Below are 14,857 nucleotides of genomic sequence, written 5' to 3' on the forward strand. Positions count from 1 at the left end.
ACCAGCGTTCTGATAACTCCATTCACTCTCATGGTAAGGTCTCCTCTACATAGAAATCTATTGAATAGAGCCAACCGCACGTTAGGAATGCATTGGAGTCTATGAAGTTGAAGTTGAAATCAAACGTTAGTTAAAACGTGAAAGGGAACTTTTCCCTGATTCAATAAACACGTAAAAGAAACAGTTTGATGCACTAAATCAAACGTTAGTACTGTTAACCTTTCCTGTTTCTGTCCCCTGACCGTAGTCTGATGACACAGGGGAGACGCTTTCTCCAGGGCCGAAGTTACTAGTTTCCTCGGGGTTAACTCCCTCACTCATACGTTGCTGAGTTGAGCATGAAGAAACAGCATCAAAACACTGAGTTGTTGACGAGATTCGGGGTTCTTTTTAATGACTTTGCATCACGTAAAAACACAGGGCTTACAGACTCATACACCGCTGCTCCGGTCGCCGTCTCTACCCACCCCACACACACAATAAAACCGACGTCACTCCTTCACTCTTGATTCTCAGCTACGGCAGCACACAGCGCCACCTCTGTCCGGAGGAGTAATGTCAACATCTTCCATACACACACACGAAACATACACCCCACACACTGAGCTTCTAATCACATATAGTTCAGGCAATTCCTGCAACAGTACATTCAAACGTTATACACACACAAGTGGTGTTGGACTAGGAGTAAGCACAGTACAGGTGTTTACCGCTATTACTTCGGCGACACCCCTGACTACGGTAGCCGTAATGCTGCAAGCGGTGCGGCTTTGTAGTTTACCAGTCGTAATGAAACATTTTGACAGAGCGCCGTGTACAACCAGTATGGATCAACCAATTAACCAATTGATCCATATATAAGGCGCTCCGGATTACAAGGCGCACTGTCATTTTTTGAAAAAATTAAAGGTTTTTAAGTGCGCCTTATAGTGCGAAAATACGGTACTTGAAAATACGGTATTATTAAACGTCTATAAATGGCTAGTCGAATCATTTGATAGGAAAAGACAAAAAACCGGTGTTAGAATTTAGATTAATGCGACACTTTTAATTATTATCAATTTTCAAAACTGTGAATATGGAGAAAATAATAATCTATTCTGCTCAATATGTTAAATAATACATTATAATATTACCCTCAGGTTATATTATCACAAATGTCAATAATTATTTGGTACTAACATAGGCCTACATGTGACAAAGCATATATAGGTCTGATTATGTTTTTGATTTTTATTAAAAATCTGAAGCGTGCCAGTATGCAGTGCTGTTTTTCCTTGACCGGTGTCCGTCAGAAAGAGAAGGTGAAAGTGACTTTTGGACTAAACCCTAAAAAGAAGGAGCACTATGGCATCATGATGTACCACAAAAACCGACTCATTAAGGCCTACGAGAAAGTGGGCTGCCAGCTAAAGGTGAACAAAAAAGTATCGTGTTATATGTTATAATATGCTAAGTATTCTTCTACCTCTAAATAGTTTTTTTTATCTCCTGCAGGCCTCAGGTCAAAGAGTAGGCATCGGGGTGATCGGCATCATTGAATGTAATTTTCTCAAACCTGCTCACAACAAGCAGGACTTTGAGTACACTAAAGAATACAGGTACATTAAGAGCAAATCCTCTGTTTTGGATCCATAGTATCTCATTAGGGCAGAAAATACTAATATTCTGAGCTAGCATGACTTTTGCAGCTCTTCGATCTTAGTAGAGCAGTAAATTTATTTAATGCAAATAATTAAATACTTGCCCTATTTATTTTACTTTGCATTTTTGTTTTAAATTAAGAAAAAAGTGGTAAATATAGTAACTTTTTTTTTTTCTGCTTTCAAGACTCACCCTCGGTGCTCTGGGTCTAAAACTTAATGACTTCTGGAAGGAGGTCACAGAGAAGAGGGCCAGGGAGCGAGAGTTTCAGGCGCTAGATAAAGATGACAGTGACGACCAAGAAGATACTGACATGTGAGTCTTTGGTTTAACTTTTCTGCTGTGCATGTTATGAAAACACTTTTACCTCATTTATCTTATTTTACTGTCAATAATCCTTGTGGGTTCTGTAGTAAGACAACAGACAGCATCAATCCATAGACATTTTTCTGTGGTTGACAAATCTTTAAGTCCCACTGTTTTGATCTGGATTATTCTCCTTGTCTTAGTCAAAGTGATGGTCATGTTGTGGGTTAAACAGTTTTGGGTGAGGACTGCTGACTTGACAGCTGCCCAGTCACAAAAGGTCAATCCTCAAGAAGCTGGCTGTTTACATAGTGCTGATCAGTCAGCAAATTCACTCATAAAAACCTCTTAGAGAATCTACAGTTCAGATGAGCTGAAGGCCCCAATTCAAGCAAGCTGGGCTTCCTTAACACCTCAGCAGTACATCAGGCCTGTTGGCAAGTATGTTTAAAGTGCGAGGGCAGTGCAAGCTGCAAATCATTATAACCAGCATTGCTGCTTACACTTACAGGTCCTGTGATGCCGGTTTGTTAGTGTAGTGCAGGGATGTCTAATTCAAGTCCTCAAGGGCTGGTGTCCTGTATGCTTTAGATGTGTCGAAATTTGTGAATGAACTGCCTCCTCAGCATGTCATCAGGTTCTCTTGAGGCCTGGAAATGAACCAAACATTTGATTTAGGTATGTTGAACAAGGGAAAGATCTAAAACATGTAGTAGTTGACTTGTGAAAGCACATGGCAACTATTTTAGTGGCAAAGGCAGTGTAATCTATCTCCTTCCAAGTATATTTCTTGTGCAAGATGAATTACAACATCCTTATGTGTCTATCCAAAAAAACTCTGAAATGGTTAGCCAGCCAGTGTCTTAACTTTGTTACATTCAACATTTCCATGACATGACCAATGAGACTAATGGAAGCATTTTTATTTTCTACCTGCTGTTTAGAAATCATTTTCATGTCATCTACAGATTGATTTAAGGCCTTTACTAAACAGACTCTTGACCAAAGGCTGGCTCAAACTGCCTTATAGTCAAAATTAAATCATAGATTTAAGATTTCTGAGCAGTATACATCTAGATTTACCTACATCAAAGTTTTTACTGAAGTGATTCAGGGATATTGGAGACCATTGATAACCTCTCAGAGGGTAATTGTGTCTTGAGGCTTTGGAGCACTGATCATTTCTCCTCAACAAACTCCTCAGTTACAGGTGGCGTGCTGAATCAGATTCCTATAGTTGCTTGACTTTGTGTCTGCTGGATCTTTTACTTGATAAATCCCTGTTTTAACCCCAAACAATTATTTTATTACAACTAAAATGTGTCTGGAAGAGTTTTCAGAAGGGAGGGCAGGATCCCAGCTTAGCGATGAATGGCAGCCAATGCTAGGATCCAGTGGTAAGGTGGAAACCGTTTGAAGATACGGTGATTGTGAGGCAAACAAAACAAGATCTTGGACTGTTTTTTGTGATATTTACTGGATTGAAGTTCTCCTGTAAAAGCCATTTAGTACTGTTCTCTTAAAGCTTCTTTAACACGTGTTGTTCTCCAAGGCGTTATACTCATTCCATTATTATTTTCACCTTATATACTTCCACCAGCAGATATTATTTAGACTTTTAATGACATTTCTTACCATTTTGCATTCAGTTGCACGTGTCTCTTAAGCCAAAACATTTTGAAAAGTTACCTAATGGGTTTGACTGCCTGATTTGCGTGAAAGACTGGCTGATCTGATCGGTACCTTTTTTAACTTCCAGTTAAAGAGAAATGATTATTATAGCCACACCTGAAATGGGCTCTGAAATTGGCCAAGGTTTGGAGTAACTTTAGATCCTAATTTCAACTCACATGTAAAGTCTATCTATCAATCTTGCTTCTTTCAGCTAAGGAACATTGCTAAACTCTGACTAGTGCCATTCATTGAACTTATAAAAATTGTTAATTTATCCAAATTTCTGACACAAACAAGGGATCTGACTTTGGTTGCACATTGCTCTCAATGACATTTCAAATATAAACATTTAAAAAAGGAAATAAAAATATATTTTTGTATTTATGGTATATACAGTGTTTTTACTAAAGAGAAGGACCTGGATGAGGTTGTGCAAAAAATGGATGGCATCGATCTGGTCACTCTGACTGTTAAGTATTCCTTAGAGAGTCAGCCTGGGGAAGGAAACTGTCTCTGTGGCAGCTGGAGTTTGCAAATCACGCTCTGTAGCGCCGACCTGAAGTTAAAGGTCTAAACGGTTTGTGTCCAGGATGTATGGAGTCTGCAGAGATGTTAGCTGACCTTTTCCTGATCCTAAACCTGTGCAGGTCCTAGATAGAGCAAAGGTCAGCCCTTATGATCCTCTCTGCAGACCTGATTGTTCACTATAGTTTGGACCTGTCCTGTTTTGTGGATGAAGAAAACCAGACAGTGATGGACAAACATAGGACAGACTGAATAATGTGTGTAGAAGATGACCAGCAGCTCCTGTGGAAGGTTGCTGCTGGAAGTACAGTCTCTGCTGGGCCTTATTCCAAAAGGGTTTTCTGTCACAACAGGGAACAGAAACTGGTGCACCCTTTTATTTTCAGTAGGTTAGATTATTGTAACTGTGTCTTTACTGGTCTATGTAAAAAATCAATCTGGCAGGTGGAGCTCATCCAAAAATGATGCTGCCAGAGTTCTGACCAACACCAGGAAAACAGATAATATGAAACCCATTCTGAAATCACTGCACATACTCCTTGTTTGACAAAAGGTTGCTATTGGTCTATAAAGCAACAAATGGTCTCGGGCCAAAATAGATCACTGAGTTGCTTGTCAAGTATGAACCATGCAGACCCTTCAGATCTTCACAGACCTGCTTAGTCATTGTTTCCTGAACCAGATCTAAACAAGGTGAGGCAGCATTTAGTTTTTATGCTCTTCTGCCAACTGCCTGAAAACCTGAGAGTGTTGGAGAAATTGTTGGTTCCTTTAAATCAGGGCTGAAAACATTACTGTGTACAGCAGCTTTTAATTAAAGAATCGGACAGTTTGCCCGATCAATAATAAATGTCTGAAGTGTGACAATTAAGTTGTTTTTTAACATTTGCACCGTTTAAGGCAACGCTTTTAAATGTTTGACCTATTGAGAGCTTTATCAAGCAATGTTTTTGTTATATTAATGTCTTTCCTTTGATTTACTCTAAAGCTCTTTGGATTGGCTTATATGAATTGTGATGTACCAATAAACCTGCCATGCCTTATTTCCTAGACTAGATAAAGCCCCTCAATTAAAAGTCATACAGAATGCTGGGACCAGGTTAATAACGAGTTCAACCTAGCGAGATCATGTAACTCGTGTTTTATAATCATTACACTGCCTTCCTGTTAAGTTCAGATTTCCCTTTGAAATATTATTTGTCACATATGAAGCAGTGAATGATCAGACAACAGTATATCTGTGTAATCTAATGTATCTAAATTCAGTTTCTTGTTCTCTCTGTTCACAAAATTAAAATTTGTTAGTTATTTCCTTCACAAGACTGCTGAGGAATAAACTTCCTGAGTTGAGTTTGGTTGATTGATTGGATTCTTTTAGGTCATCTATTTAGTCTGGCGTTTTATACTGGCACTAGTATTTCACTATGTCTATTATCTGATGTGTGTTTTTATATTATTCTTGGATGACTTTTAAGTCTGATAAGCCTTAATGTATGTTCATGTTTTTTATGTTCTGTGAATTTGATGATCTTTATAGTGTATTATGTATGGCACTTTGTTATCATGCCTGCAGAGTAAGTTCTCTTTATGTAAATAATTTCCTTATATGCCGGGTTTTAAACCTTGTGGTTTTAAACCGTGTCTATTAACTTTGTTCAACCTTTATTCACCATTTCCCACACCTATAAATAATTACAAAAACTTCAATTAACTTTAATATACAGTGGCTTTTGAAAGTGTAGACATCTATTCCATTGGCTTATTTCCATCCAGGGCTGTCGTTCCAAATACCCTTCAGTTTTGTACCAAAACCTTTCAGGTCTCTGCAAGAAAACTGAAGATGAAGAGGGATACATTTTTTCAGCATCACAGTGAAATATATAGATATGCATACACATCAACAGAAGAATGACTTCATGAGAAAAAAAGTGAAAGTCAGGGAATGCCCTAGTTAGAGTCTAGAACAAAACTTTACTGAAAATTTGTGGGACCACCTGAAGAGGACTGTGGGCAAGAGGTGTCCTCAAAATCTAACAGATCTCAAGAACTGCTGAGAGGTAGTAGTTGATTTCATTTTAGCAAATATTGCCAAGTCAAGAAATAGGATGCTGACAAATCCTCATGAAGAAGACTGAAACCTGAACTGAAAAGGGGGGTTTGACCAAATTATTAGTTTAACTATGTGGACACTTATGCAACCAGGTTAGTGCGCTTTTTTCATGTTTGATTTTATTCACTTCAGTCGTTGCGCAGGATATATCTCCAATTATATATGGAAAACATTTTTGAAATAATTTGGAATGACAAATCCTGCCATTTTAACACTTTTATTGTCTTCCGTATCTTGTCCACCTGGCGTTTGAGTCTGATCCTGAAGCTGTTATCAGCCTTTCTGGCTGCCTGTAAGCAGCCGAGATAAATTAGGACACTTTGTAACCTTGTCATGTAGAAGCTTGTCAGGTCTTGGAAAATTGAAACAGAAAACAGCATTGGTTTTATAGGCTGAAGGAAAACTAAGGAATGGTTTCTGAATAAGTATTCTGAGCCAGGCCTGTGAAACGTGGCTAAAATAGAAAACACACAGGAAATTCAGCAGAAAAGATTCTCTCTATGCAGCTGCTGAAACATAATACTTCAACGCTTAATCATTTCTGCTGAATTACTACTTCCTTTCATTCTTCTGCTAACCACCAGATCTGCTTGTATTCACAGGGGTCCCTTGTGGTTACAGTGTGAAGAATGTCTGAAATGGCGAAGTGTCCCACCAAACCATTATAAAGTCACTCCTGAAAACTGGAACTGCAGCCAGAATCCCAATCCACGTTACAGGTGAAGCATTCTGTCATTGCTTGGAGTGAAAGTAATAACTTTATTATCCATTTTCTTGTTTTAACCCACTAAAAACAAAAAAAGGTAATAAAAGGAGTAATTAAACTTTTAAGTTCTGTTTTTGTCAGTGCTGTGGGTGTTTTCTAGCCAAACTGTTCCTTAGCTGTGGCTGACATTTGTTGGGCCCCCATGTCTTTGCAGAAACTGCTCATCGCCAGAGGAAACAGAGGAGAGAGAGGAACAGTTAACACCCAGCTACCAGAAAAGCCACAAGAAACTGTAAATTCCTATTTCTTCAACCTCTCACACAGACCTTTTCACACGACTTGTCTTTCTGTGTGTGAAATGTGTGTACCGTTTTGTGGTTTCCGTTTGTCGGTTTCTTGCTCTTACACTTGATGGCTAAGCTCTCCATGTGGCAGCATGTGTATCTGATAACCAGTTGAGCATTATCTCCCTGAGCTTAGGCTGAAGTGTGACTCATTCAGTTCTCATTCACAACATGTCATTTCTGGACTTGATGTCACTTATGTCTCTCCTACACTTCCTCAGAACTATACAAACTAGGTTTTTAACTTTAAAGGGCATATATCCTGATTGTTTCGCAGCCAAATGTTCCTAGAGAGTGATGATGCTACGTTTGGAATGACATACTATGGCGTCAATGCATAACAGAGTGCAGCCAAGATAAAAGTAGTGAAGGCAATGTTTCCAGCTCAGATTTGAGTTCATAAAGGGAGGAAAATGCTGTCTGGGGGAAATTTCTTGGAGGGCTAACAAACCACCCCATCTATAAGACAGATTTAAAAGGACTGTTTCACATGACTGGTCTGACTGTAAACCAACACAGGGGGAAATGACAAAAACTGTCACTTAAAACAGTAAAATTCTAGCAGCATTCAAATAGATGTTATAATTTCTGCTCCGGTTCTGAGCAGCATCATTACTCTCTAGTGCACAGGCATGCATCAGGATTTTCCTCACAACAACTTTCTCACCAGAATAGCCTACTTTATATTAGCAAGCCAGGCAGTGGTTGTGCATCACTCACTTTTCTCCACATAATCATCCCACACCCGAGAGAAATCAGCTGAAGCTAGTTATCTTGGCTAAACGTGCAGGAAAGAGGGATTGTTGATTTAGCTCAATCTGCAGGCATCAGCACACATCTTGTACTGACAGAGGCCCCATAAAATAAAGGCTCTCTATGTGACAGCATATGTATCTGTAAACAATGTAGAAGAAAACATTTTCTTACTTGATATATAAATCTGCTAAATATATCAAACCACAACCATCAGCGCATATCAATTTGTACAACATCACAGTTTTAAAGGAGTTTTTGGACACAATATCAGGTAGAATATTATATTTGAAGTGTCAGGCATTTAGGAACTATATATTGAAAAATATATTTGCCCAGTTGGATTAACTTTAAAAGGCCCTAATACCCACACCTTTATATCTTTAGTGGCCAACACACTAAAACTCCCAGATAGTGGGGAGGACATTTTGTTATAAAAACGTGTCAGAAAGGTTATATAATTTATGCTGTCATTTCAATTAAAGCAAAAATATCACATGAAGCATTTTCATATCATGCTGCCATACTGGTGAACTTTGTGCTCACAAACAACAGCTAAGGTTGCCTCTAGGGTCTGGCTATTAGCTCTGCTTGAACTATTGGTAGTAATCTTGGCATACACTGTATTGTTTCCTCTTCCTTCAGTTTTATGTTGTCCCCCCCAAAAATCCTTGACGTCCACAGAGCTCACCCAGGTTTGCAGCATAAATGGTGTTTGTGGCTCCTTTGCTCAATCCATTCCTTTTCTGTGTCGCCTTTATGCACCCACACATCCATTCGACAAATTGCTGTTTGAAAAGTATTTTTAGTTGACAAAACAATTTGTTCAGCAACATGGTGATATGCTTCAAGATGATGTAATAGATGCAATGTCATCTACCATATATGGTAGTAACATCCTATTTTAGTGACTGTAAAAGGCAGTTTTTTTCCCAGAAAAATGGGTTTAAAATTACTAGGCTCCCATTTTTCTCCAAATTATTGGAATAAATAGTTGAGTCCCAATTAAAATGTTTCCTGGAGGATGACCCTATTTTGGAACACCTCCAAAATTGAGAATCCGCTCTGTTGAGGGTTTTTAATTATTGCCATGGATTATGGTGCTTCTGTGCTTATCCTGTTGGATCTTACATGTTGACACCAATGACCATGAGATCCTCATTTCTAGGCTGGAGCAGTGGGTGGGTATCTCAGGATCAGCTCTCGAATGGTTCAGGTCTTACCTCTCTGAAAGAAGCTTTTACACCAACAACAACGATTTTATCTCCACACAGACGTTTCTTCAGTGGGAGGTACCACAAGGCTTCATTCTTGGACCCCTTCTTCATTCTTTATACCTGCTGCCATTAGGTGCAATTTTTTAGAAACATTTCATTTTTATGTTAATGACTGTCAAGCCTAGCCTAGCTTCAGAAACATATTGTCACTAATCTGAGAGTGAAAACGGACCCTTTCATAAAATTAAATATTCACGTAAGTACAATTGTTAAATCCTGCTTTTTCCAGTTAAGGCGACTGTCTAAGTTGAAGCCCATATTGTTTACAAGAACCCTCGAGACAGTTATACATGCTTTCATAAGATCCAGGCGCTTCTTTAAAATGCATTCAGAATGCCGCAACCCCATTTTGAACTGGTACAGCTAAAAGAGAGCACATTTCTCCACTTTTGGCATTCCTTTACTGGCTTCCGGTTCACGTTCGAATAGATGTATAAATCCTTTTGTATGTTTTTAAAGGTCTTTACAGTTCTGCCCCGTCTTATCTATCTGATCTGTTGTAGCCACATGTCCCACAGCGCTCTCTGAGCTCAACAGATCAGATGCTTTTACTGATCCCACACACATGATATAAGCTCAGAGGTGAAAGAATTTTCTGAGTTGCAGGTCCAAATCTGTAGAATGATTTACCACCACATGTCAGGCAGGCTTTTGCTGTTTTTAGGTGCTGTTCTAAAACAGACTTTTATTCCCTGGCCCTCGACCCAGTGAGTTATCATACTCTGGGTCGAATCATGTAAGCAACTTATGGAACAACTCATAAACACCAACCACCACTTATGATAGTAATAAATATGTAGCAATCTGAATTTTGTGGCTGATTTCTGATCTCTAGTTTTTTTATTTTATTTTACCAGTCTATAGCATATTTAACTGACTCAAGATTCTGTTTAAGTATTGTAATATAAGATATGAGACTAGCATTTAAAATAATGTATAATTCCTTTCGAGAGTAGGCATTCATTTTTTATATTAAGAGCATAGGCGGGATCATGTGTGTGAGAAATCAGTCTCTTGAATAAGGGACAACTGAATTGACAATTTAAACTTTTTAGCATCTTAGGTTAGCTAGATTTTTTTCTTAGATCTAAAATTTCCACAAATCTACCAGCGTTTCCAAATCCTGCATGTTTCATAACATACAGGTTGAAAGTTCAGAAGAATAAAACAGAACGACTTTGCTGTAATATGTTGAGCCTTCCTGGTATCTGCTGAAAGTCTAGCTCTCTCTTATTGTCTTGCAGCCTAAAGGAACATCAGATATTTCTATTATCTATGTGTTATTGCCAGTTGTGCTTAGAAATGGTGCTTTTACTGACTGAAAAAAGAGGATTTTGGAGCTTGTGAGTTAAAAATGACCAAATTCTGTAAGCTGCAGTGATAATAGCATTCTGGTTTTCCTTTCTTGATGCATTTGGAATGTGTGTCTTTCTAAAGCAAATCCCTAGTGGAGTTCAGGCAGTGTTGCTGTGAAAGTCAGCAAAATATGAAAATATAAGAGTGTTAAAACTCTTAAGCTGAGAACAGAATAAGTTTTGTGTTACCTTAATCTCACCATCTTGTTTTTTTATCTTTACTTATATGATCAACTGCGTAAAGCATAGTGGTGTTGTAATTATGAATATTAATATATTATTTAATATTTTATATTAATACTTTAATATTTTATTAAATAATATTTCAGTCTGTTAAGGGTTGTCCTGTGAATACCAGCCCAGTAAGGCAATGGTATTAGGACAAAATTGAAAGGGATGAGCCAAGCTCTGACATTATTGAACAGCATAAACTCTGCACATATATGGAATGAATTCACATAATTTCTTAAAATACAAGAATTTATTAACAAAAATAAGTATTCAAAGTCAAACATATTTCAATCAACAAACTCTTTACTATGCTAAAACAGTCCAACTAAACTACCAAGCAGAATTAAAGAATAAGGAAGACGAATGGGCTATGTACAATATAAACAAGTTGATTAAAGATGGTTGGAAATCATGACCAAAAGAGTGATGCAACATTACCATGCAATGTTTATGTTTGAGAACCAAGGCTTATCTTGAAGAATCTGGAAGTGAAGTTAAGTTAGTCTTGGAACCAACTTAGACAATAATTGGCATACCTTTAGACAACCATTGACAATGCTAGATCAGATAAAATATTATTTTAATAAAATAATATTTTAAAGAATGATTTGCTGAATAAAACCAACAGATAATCTGCTAGCACTAAAATAGCTGAGTTTCAACACAAACAAAACCAAACGTCATAAAGCGAAAAATTTCATTCTAAACTACTTCTCTCTGCCCAAAACACAACCTCTTACGTGAACCGTGCTGAGGAAAAGTTGTCCGGGGTGACGAAGTTGGAGGAAGCATCCACAGTGAACAAAGGGTTAACTTGCAGCTAACCTCTGTACCTGTGGGGTGGGGCGGCTCGTTCTGTCGGCCGGGCCAAACTGCACATTACTGCTGTAACCACGATGATGCGGTCCTGTTGTCCTTTCTTCAGACTGGGAAAACTGCTCCACTCGGCGTCGTAGAGACAGGGTGTCTGCTGGGAACTCTCTGGAACACAGTTTGCTTCTGTCGACCTCAGAGAGAAAGTCAAGCAACGCTTGTACCTTAATTAGTCCCATTCATGAATGAATACCGGATACACAAACAGTAATTCATTCCTATTTAACTTAGTGCATATGATCGCATGATTGTATGACACTGTTGGATCCAGTTTGAAGAGTTATGTCTGTTTGCAAGCAAGGAGACATTATCGCGCTGTGTCCATCCGTCCAGTTCCTTTGGGGACCTGCGTGGAAGAGGTCAATTTGTTGCAAAAGCGGGGTTTTTATTTGGACAGTCACGTCACGGGAAGTCCACTGTTATTCCCTGTTTCTGGCTGTGCTGGAAGTAGGTTAATGCGATTTATTTTGAAAGTTCCAGAAAAGTTCTTATCATGTTGTACCCATGACAGTCATGGGTCATGGGTTCCAAATAATTATAGGTTATTCCAAAGGGCAAAATTCCACTTGGACCACAGACAGTGTCTGCATTGCGTAGCATGAGATTAGGTAACATTTCTGCTGGATCAATACTATGGCATTGGTGTAGCAGTCAGTCAGTCATTTTCTACCGCTTATTCCATAGTGGGTCGCGGGGAAGCTTGTGCCTATCTCCGGCAGGGTACACCCTGGACAGGTCGCTAGTCCATCGCAGGGCAACACACAAACAACCATGCACACACTCATTCATACACCTAAGGGCAATTTAGATTGACCAATTAACCTAACAGACATGTCTTTGTACTGCCAGAGGAAGCCAGAGTACCCAGTGAGAACCCATGCATGCACAGGGGGGAACATGCAAACTCCACACAGACAGACCCCAGGTTGGGAATCAAACCCAGGACCTTCTTCTGTTAGGCAACAGTGCTACCAACTTCACCACCGTGCAGCCCAGGCATTCATGTACCACTTTGATATAAATTTTGCAGCAGCTTTCTGTATATGTGGTTATATGTGTACATGTCCAAACAAATCTGTGGCTGTCTGGCTGTCCTGCTGATGGAATTATATATGCTACAGTATCAGAAACTCAGAAAGGCACTGCTAGAGTGTTACTTACTTAAAGGTGTGTAAAGGCTTGCGCCACAAGGCAGAAACAGAATAGTTTAAGGGGCTATTAGAAAGCAAAATAAAACTCTTCATGTTGTATCCTGCCTTTGCTAACTTTCATCCAATAAAAACACTTCAGAACAGTGCAGAATGCTACAGTTTGATGAGCAGACCATCAAAAGTGATCCATCAAGCTTGTCTTCTTAGAAAATGAAATGTTTCCCAAACTTCTAGTTTTGCCAGATTTGTAGATTTCTTTTTACTATTTTTGAGATCATCATAGCAAATATTTGCACTCAGAAATATCAAATCCGTACCATTTTAGGACAAATCTATATGTACTTTAGCTAGCATTGCTTTATAAGGGCATGACTGGATGCCTTGCAGTCATGTAAGTCAGAGATAGCAGACAGGCTGTCTCCAGCAGCAGTGTGAGCAGGGTGTGCCTGCAGCCCATATCTGCATGTAATGCAGCTGGACCCCCTGTGATGGGGTGAATGCGGATTTTAGCATGCAGAACACCAGAAGAAAATGTGGCAACATTCTTTTACACTTAGAGAATATTCTGTATATTTCAACACATCTAACTGAATCTATATTTTATCTTTAGATAGGCATACAGCTAAAATGTGAATAGCATCATCTGCCACATGATGCTAGGTTTAACGAGTTTGGCTTTTTTAATTGAGTTTAGCAACTGCCTTGCAGTGTCCTTAAATAACTAGAGTCGAATTTGCCCAATACGAGATTATCACAGGATAGACGTGAGCAAAATTAGTAGGGTTTCTTGGTCTCACTGTGTTAAAATCAAAAAACTATATAACAAGATTTTAAAAATTGTTTACCACCTGCTGCTCCCAAAATAATATTTTAGATATTACAATGGCAATAATGTCAGTCATTTTCTAACACTTCTTCCATAATGGATCATGGGAAAGCTGGTGCCAGCAGTCTATGAACAGGAGGCGGGGCACACCCTGGACAGGTCACCAGTCCATTGCAGGGCAACACAGACACACACTCAGGGCAATGTACAGAGACCAATTAACCCTACAGCCATTTTTTGGAGTACCCAGAGAGAGCCCACACATGCAAACTCCATGCAGAAAGAGCCCTGGCTGGGGGTTGAACCCAGGACCTTCTTGCTGCCAGGCAACAGTGCTGCCAACTACACCACCATGCAGCTTTCTGCTGTTCTGATCTTTATAGAGTAATACAAGCTGATATTAGTTGTTGTTCATGTTTTCCTTGACCAAAAATATTTCTAAACGGCTCATTTCTTCTATCTTTTAAATGAGGAAAATGTCTAGTAGCCTTCCTTTGGTCAGCTGACTGGCAGTGTGCTGCAACATATGAAAACTTCTGTTATTTAATTAAAATTGACGTAAAACTATAGGAGCATTAGGATGGAATATCATAATAGTTTTGTAACTGTAGCTTTCAAACCACTTAGAATATACTGCTTGCTGCTGCTGGCTTACACCTGGCAACACTGATAAAGTCTTTAAATCTTTTAAGAAGCAGAACACTTTTTGACAGTTTTAAGTATTGAGAAGTGGTTAGTGTGGCACTGTGCCAGCAGTTTAGGGGGGAATATAAAGACATTTCCTGATTAGTATAACTGGATATAATTATCTGTTATAAGTGGTCTGCTATACTTCCTTCTCAAAAAGCTACTGAATAGGGAAGTTTAAAAACACACGTAAGTTAAACTGTATAAAGCCACAAAATTCCTGCAAGCTGAGATTCAAAGTAAAATGCAAGTAACTGGCTTCAAACTAGAGAAGTTGCCAAAATATTAAAGTTAGATTTCCTTCTTCATTAGCTTAATGCTGCTAATAAGCTCTCTATCAGGATTGCTGGGTTGTAGCTTAATGTCAAATAAGCAGAATGGCAAGTTTTAATCGG

The 14,857-nt window shown here is 38.8% G+C and overlaps 1 protein-coding gene across 1 annotated transcript in view; it reads left to right on the plus strand.

The window, feature by feature from the left end:
• The window catches only part of zgc:152774 (uncharacterized protein LOC553526 homolog), a 36,999-nt gene that overhangs the window by 16,043 nt on the left and 6,099 nt on the right, over window positions 1–14,857 (plus strand). The window contains exons 8-12 of the mRNA XM_047352831.1: window positions 1,296–1,415; window positions 1,498–1,601; window positions 1,831–1,959; window positions 6,862–6,978; window positions 7,180–7,257. Coding sequence (XP_047208787.1) covers window positions 1,296–1,415; window positions 1,498–1,601; window positions 1,831–1,959; window positions 6,862–6,978; window positions 7,180–7,257 — 548 coding nt within the window. The remainder of the gene's footprint in view (window positions 1–1,295; window positions 1,416–1,497; window positions 1,602–1,830; window positions 1,960–6,861; window positions 6,979–7,179; window positions 7,258–14,857) is intronic.

This window comes from Girardinichthys multiradiatus, chromosome 23 (assembly GCF_021462225.1).
Source record: "Girardinichthys multiradiatus isolate DD_20200921_A chromosome 23, DD_fGirMul_XY1, whole genome shotgun sequence".
NCBI classification, from domain to species: Eukaryota; Metazoa; Chordata; class Actinopteri; order Cyprinodontiformes; family Goodeidae; genus Girardinichthys; species Girardinichthys multiradiatus.